This window comes from Cystoisospora suis (assembly GCF_002600585.1).
Source record: "Cystoisospora suis strain Wien I chromosome Unknown contig_1374, whole genome shotgun sequence".
Classification (NCBI taxonomy): Eukaryota; Apicomplexa; class Conoidasida; order Eucoccidiorida; family Sarcocystidae; genus Cystoisospora; species Cystoisospora suis.
In genome coordinates, this window is record NW_027154174.1 from 1 (window position 1) to 6961 (window position 6961).

General features: G+C 44.7%; 1 protein-coding gene across 1 annotated transcript; it reads left to right on the plus strand.

The window, feature by feature from the left end:
- The first annotated feature begins 281 nt into the window (after positions 1–281).
- On the plus strand, positions 282–6700 carry CSUI_003163 (lanthionine synthetase c family protein). The gene has a single exon (XM_068063361.1). The coding sequence runs from the start codon at positions 2627–2629 to the stop codon at positions 4232–4234; it is 1608 nt and encodes a 535-aa protein (XP_067924661.1). The 5' UTR covers positions 282–2626; the 3' UTR covers positions 4235–6700.
- The last annotated feature ends 261 nt before the right edge of the window (positions 6701–6961 follow it).

Below are 6961 nucleotides of genomic sequence, written 5' to 3' on the forward strand. Positions count from 1 at the left end.
TCTTCTTCTTCTTTTCTCTCCTTCTCAAGAGTTGTATAGACGTCATCCCGTGTCCTCTCTCTCTTTTCATTCACGGACTCTCATAGTGGCCTGTCTTGTTTTTTCTTCCACACAATCGACTCGATCCATCGACGACGCCAGCAACAGACAAGCAAGTAGCGGTAGGAGTTGTAGTGGTCGTGACCTACAGTCACACCATCCCATAACGCATGCAAATCTCCCTTTTACTAGACTCCTACTACTGCTACCTCCTACTTACAACTGCTTGCAGTCTAAGTGTATGCTGCATCAACATGGTCGTGATTGCCGCCGAGTGTCAAGCTAGACTTCCGGAGGTCCTTACCGTACTGCCGTCGCCATTTACCTCCCTCTGTTCCGTCGGAAAGGAGTGTGAAATGCAGAAGCAGAGAAAGGAAAGGAAAGAACGAGAGACTCGTGAGAAAGAAGAGTTGAGAAAAGAAAGCGAGTAGGGGGAGGCGGGGGAGAAGAAGAAAATAGAACGAACATGATGCGTTCTGTGGCGTTGCATTTCTCGCAGGAAGACCTTGTCGAAGTTTGTCTATCTCACATGTTCTCTTTCATCTAGAAGAAACGACTTTCCATCTTATTGACTTGTCACATTTCCTCTCTCGTCCTCGAGCTTTCTTCTTTCTTCTTCTTCTAAGATCTCTCTGTGTCGAAAGAAGAAGAAGGGGACCGAGAACGCGGAGTTGTTTTCTTTCAAGAAATTTCGCTTCTTTTTCATCGGACCAAAGATAACGACGATTTCTTTCTTTCTCGCTCTTCGCCCACTCCCACTCGGATGTGCTGCATACACAGCATCCATCAAGATTTCTTTCCTTTCCTTTATTTTTCTTTTCGAAACTCTGTTTAGAAACTTTCCTTTTCAGCTTTTGGTCTTCTTGTCTTCTCCGCGTTTCGTCTTTCGCTTCTAGAGCCCTCTACCATTCAGTTGTCGAGTCTTTGCTTTGTCTTTTCTTCGGTTTCTTCTATCTCTTTTCTATCGGTTACGCCGCACACCATCAACGTGTAAAGAAATGACTTAGCTAGGGGCTCGTTGCAAGGAGGAGAAAGCCGCGATACAAGACACTGCTTTTCTTCGTCATCTTCGTCTTTTCTAAAAGCAACTTCTCACCAGAGGAGAGCTAGAGATGTCTTTTTATCTCTCTCTTTTTCTCTCTTACCACCTCCGCCCTTTCTCTCTTCCTTCTTTCTTCTTCGAGTCGTCTTTTTTCCTCGTCTTTGTCGCCTTTGTTCTTTCGTTTCCTTCCGAAGATCTTTTTCAACAGATGTCTCGATACATAGAGAAACTCTCTCTACGCCGATCAAAAGAAAGAACATCCCAAGGCCACGAGTGCGTCCCTATCGATAATACAGTCTCTTTTTCTTCTTCTCGTTCTCCTCTTCTGCCGTCTCCGTGTGTGTGTGTGTGGCTATGACCCATCTTGCTTTCTCTGGAAGAGACAGTGGAGCTAGATGGTAGCTCTTCTCCTTTTCTTCTTTGGAAGTCGAAAAAGTAGCCGTAGTAATTCTTCACATGAAAAGAAGTTCTTTATGGAATGACTACTGCAATAGAACAAGACGTCCATGATAGAGACGGGGGAAAAAGAGAAGGAAGAAAAATAGAAGAGGAAGGAGGAGACGATCTTCTTTAAAAGCCAAAAAGACGATAGGCGCGCCTTTATTTCACTCATTCTCTTGACAGGCAATCAACCGGCCTTTTTCTTTCTTTTCTTCTTTTCTCTGGCCTTTTGTTTTCCTTCTCTCGATTTCTCTCGACCATCCTCTTTTTGATCTGAAGCCCCGGTCGTTGGAACTTCTTCTCTTCACACCCAGAAAGTGTCTTTTTCTCGTCATTCTTGATGTGTGTCGTGGCGAGCGCGACTTCTCAAAGAAGAAGAAGAAAGCAGAGAGGCTCCAGAAATATATAGATAGATAGATAGATGGATAGAGTTTTTCTTGAAAGAAGAGAAGTCCAGTGACGGGCATGATGATGGAAATGAGTTGATCATATTCTCACTCAGCATCGACACACACAATCGATTCCTTAAGCCTCGACATCTCGGGCATCGCTTCGCTTTGCCTAGTGCATCCGCCAAAAAGGATGTTCCTTCTTGTCTCTTTCTTCCGACGATTCTTTGTTGCTTTCTTTTGGTTTCTTTTTCTCTTTCATTTTTCTCCGCGTTTCTATGGATGGCTTGTCTTTCCTCTTTTCACACACACTCTTTAAAGAAGAAAGGTTGGTGTATCCCCATCGAGAGAAGAAGATGAAATTGACAGACGTCTTTTTTTCTTGTGTGTGTATGTCGATCTCTCAGTTCTTTGGTGCACGTGTCTCCGGAAATAAGACTGTCTTTCGCTTACGGTCTCTTAAGCCTTTTTTCCTCTCGGATCTTCTCTCTCTCCTAGACTTTCCTTAACAACCTACCAGCCTCCTTCATACAAATCGATTGATTCTCCTCTCTATCCCACCTTCGAACTTCACACCTCTTCTTTCTGTCCTTCTTTCTATCTCTCTATCCCTCAGATATCTCTCTCTCTACCTCTCTATCAGTCTATTCAAGTCTGTCTGTCTGTCTCTCCTCTTTCTCCGGTTCGACTCCTCTTTTCGTCTCACTCTATCAAGATGTCGTCATCGTCAGGAAGTCGTCGCTTATCAGCAAGATGCTTTTTCAACTTAGCAGCGGCGGCCTTCCCAGGGGAGAGCTCCGCAGATTCTGTCGGAGGGGCTCCTTCCTCCATGGCGAGTCGGGGTGGAGGACGGCCTATGCCATCGAGCGGAGGAGGATTTCTTCATTTAGAGAAGGGGACTAATCAGATGAAGGTGCGAGTTCGTCAGGAGTTAGAGCAGCATTTGGATGAACTCACTCGAGTAGTCAAGTCCGCAGGTGCCGCTGCGAATCGTAAGAAAGAAGGCTCGGTGTATGTTGGGTCTCCTGGAATGGCCTACGCGTTTCTAAAGCTGGCGGCTTATAAACGGGATACTAGGAGGAGTGCAGGAGGGAAAGGCGAAGAAGAGGAGGAAGAGAGATGTTATCATAGAGGTCTAGGAGGAGGAGAAGAAGAGAAGAAGAGACAGAGAAAAGCTTTAATGGAGGTTGCTCAGAATCTCTTGAGTGAAGAGCTTCTTCAGTCAAGTTTGCTCCAAGCAAAGAAACATCCTTCTTTAGGTCCGAGTCTTCTATGTGGACCAGCAGGGCTCTACCTCGTCTTAGCTATACAAGCCTGGCAAAAAGAGAAAGAAGAATCTCTCCAAGACGACCCCTCTTCTTCTCGCGGAGATGACGCCACTACCAGCAGCAGCGCGACCTCTTCATCGTCTTCTCCTCCTCCTTCTCATGGGAGAACCTCCAGTCCATCGACTTCGTCCCCGTCGCCTTCTTCTTCCCCCTCCTCCTCTTCTCCTTCTCAATCTTTTCTAAAGGCCGTGAAGGGCTACGAAAGCTATTATTCTTATGCTCTAGATAAACTCGATAGTGATGAATGGTTGTATGGACGTGTAGGGTATCTCTACGGCTTGCTTTTCTTGAACTATATGCACCCTAGCTCGGTGTCCAATAGCTCTATCAACGATCTAGCTGTTCGAGTCCTCGAGTCAGGTATCGAATGCGGACGCCAAGTAGGCGTTTCTCCCTTGATGTATTCCTGGCACGAAAAATACTATCTTGGAGCCGCTCACGGTGTCTTGGGGATTCTCTATATTCTCATGCTTGTTCCCTCGGTTCGGCGTGATTTGAATGCGATGAGATATGTCAAAGGAACCCTAGATTGGATCCTAACTTTAGAGACGGAGAATCAAAATTATCCTGCATGCTTCGGGGAAACCCAAGATTACCTTTGTCACTTCTGTCATGGCGCGACAGGAGCGGTCTTTACCTTTAGCGTGGCGAGTGTCATCTTTAATCATCGCGATTTTCAGAAAGCAGCGTTAAGAGCAGCGGAATGTGTATGGAGATATGGCCTTCTTAAGAAGGGCTCGGGGATCTGTCATGGCATTTCAGGGAGTGGATATGCTCTCTTAGCTGTCTATAAACTCACACGTGATCCTATCTGGCTAGATCGAGCTATCGAGTTTGCTCTTAAGATGTTCGATGAGAAGCTTCAAGCGGATAGTCGCATCCCCGACAATCCTTTCAGTCTGTTTGAGGGTCTCTCAGGGGCCATCTGTTTTCTTGTCGATCTTCTTCATAATCCTCTCAAGTCTTCGTTTCCTTTCTTCGAGTTGGGCTTCTAAAGGGAAGAAGAAGAAGATGACGGTGAGGATTGAAAAAGAAGGGGGAAGGAAAAAAGGAAGTTATGTGAGAAGAGGACAAGAAGAAGGAAGAAAGAAAGAATGGGGGAAAGAGAAGAAGAAGAAGATAAAGAGGAAAGAGAAGATGACAGTTTGGGGACGGGGTGAAGACAGAGAGAGAAAGAGATAGATGATTCAGTGTCGCTTTCTCTCTTCTTTCCTTTGCAGCTCACTCTCAGATATTCTATTACTTGATCTCTTCTTATAGAGCGAGAGACAGATGTGGATGTCGTAGTCGTAGTAGTAGGGGCAGCATGTATAGCATGTATATCAGTAATGAAAGAAGTAAAGAGAGCGAGATGAGGAAAAGTGAGTGGGAAGAAGAGGAAGAAGACCAAGAAGAAGAAGAAGAGCGCTGCCTTTCTCTCGTTGGTTTTGGAAGGCAGGCCCACTTCTTATGGTTGCTGCTGTTCTTTATGAGAGATGCCTTCACATCTCTCTAGACACAAAGAGCTTTATGATTGTCCTTCAAGGAAGAAAGAGAAAGCGAGAGAAAGAGAGAGGAAGACAAAAAGAGAGATTTCGAGATGATCAGGACATACGGAGATGTAGATACCCGGACAGCGTGCATCGATCGATCTCTTTATCTGCCTGTAGATCAGTCTCTCTGCATGTATTTCTCTCAGTCTATGTACCTATATCTACCTGTGTATGCGTCTGTGTATCTGTATCATCTATCTTAGTCTATCTACGTATATTTCTTCACTCCCTGTATTTGTCTATCCACGGTAGAAAGAAATTATCAGTCTGAGGCGAGGGTGTTGTGTGTTCTCTGCTTCAAGGTGTCTTCGCACCTTAACGGGGGATGTAGAAAAGGTCTTCTATACACTTGCAACGTCCCCGCATACTTCGATGTGGGCAACCTTCTGTGAAATCTCTCTCTTTCTTTCTACATCCCGACACACCTAGAGATAGATACAGATGGAGATTGGCTGGATCATAAGAAGCACAGACAAATCAAAAGTCAGTAGAGAGCGGTGTCCTTCTCCCTTTTGCTTTTTATCTTCTTCTTCTCTTTCGTCATGTGGTTGTTCTCTTTGTGTCGACGTCATGGATCGATACAGGGGTATGAAAGATGTCTAGAGAGATAGAAAGAGGGAGAGGACATTCTCTTGTCTATGGTGCAAGGCCAAGAATATCATTGGAGATGGAGATAGAGAATCGATTCTTTTCTAGGCTCTATTCTTCTTGCTTTCTTTTTCTTCCTTCTGTCTATCCGATCATTCTTTACCTACATGTGTGTGAGGGACAATGGGGCACAGGGAGTCTGATCGATGGAGAGTGTCTCCATAGGCGGTGGCTGTAGAGCAGCAGGTCCTTGTGCTTCATACGTAACATAAGACCAAGGGATTTTCTTTCGCGTGTTTATTTTTTCTTGTTCATCATTGTTAACGCAAGAGGAAAAATGACTGCTTTCTTCGTTCTTTCGAGAGAGTGATTTGGTCAGTAGGAAGAGAAGAAAAAGAAGTTAATACTCGAGAGCGTGATGAACGCAGACGGCCCTGTGGTGCTTAGTATATTGGCTAGGAGTTCACGTCTGCTCTGTATTGTAGATGACCACAGGAAAAGATTACCATCTTCTCTTTATTTTTTAGAGAGAGAGAAGTGGGGTGTCTCCTGTAGGCAGGTATGGGAAAGAGAGCAAAAAGAGGGGAGTATCTCGTCTCAGTGAAGCCACAGACGAAGAGGGTTTGGATTTACGTTCTGTCTCTTCTGGAGATCTAGTATGATAGTGAGAATTCTTATCATATGAGGAAAAGAGAGGAGAGAAGAGAAGAATCTCTTCGTGTTGGTCCTTTCTCTGTTGGTTTGTCACGAGATAGATACTGAGGAGGTCTCCTTCGTGGGTTGTTCTTCCTTGTCTATCTTACACTGGTCAATCACCACCCATTCGTGACAAGAAAAAGCCCATTTCTTCTCTTCGTATACCCAGACGAGAAAGGCCTTTCTTCTTTCTTTGTTTCTAGATGGAGTCCTGATCATTCTTTCTTTTTTTTGTGGGGGGGGCGTCAGTATTCCGTTAATATACGACGACTGATTGAGTGATATCAGAAAGAAGAAACTTTAGTAGTGTTTCTTCGATCGCACTAGGAGCAAGATGAGATGTCTTCTTTTTCTGTTAAGAATCCTAGTCTTAGTCTATGGATTCAGAGTGACGATGGCGTCGCCGTCTCCGGATGGTGCTCGGGTATATGTACAGCACCGGCCGGGATCTTATGTTGTGGTGGCGGTGCAGCGGTGAATGCAGGAGGTATAATCGTGTACATACGAAGACATTTTTCACGCTTCAAGGGAAGAATCTTAGGTGATAGACAAAGACACTTATCTTGTCCGCAGGTGTTGACAGGCAGTTCTCAAAGAAGACAGGTCATAACCACGAAGACAAAGGAAGAAAGGTGAAAGGGCAAGAGAAGAACATCCACGCGTAATTCGTATGTATTAGTAAGTACCCGTAGAAAGACTCTAGAAGACTTCGAAGGTAGTTTGTTCGTTAACTTGGATATCTGCTATCGACCACCGATTCTTCCCGCCACATCCAATTTTTTTCTATTTCAAGTCTGAGAAGAACAAGAAGGTTTGAGCAGTCGTCTTGTGATTGAAAGATTTAAGATAGATGGATAGATCGGTCAAAATTAGATCGAAGTTAGAGAGATAGACAGATAAAGATAG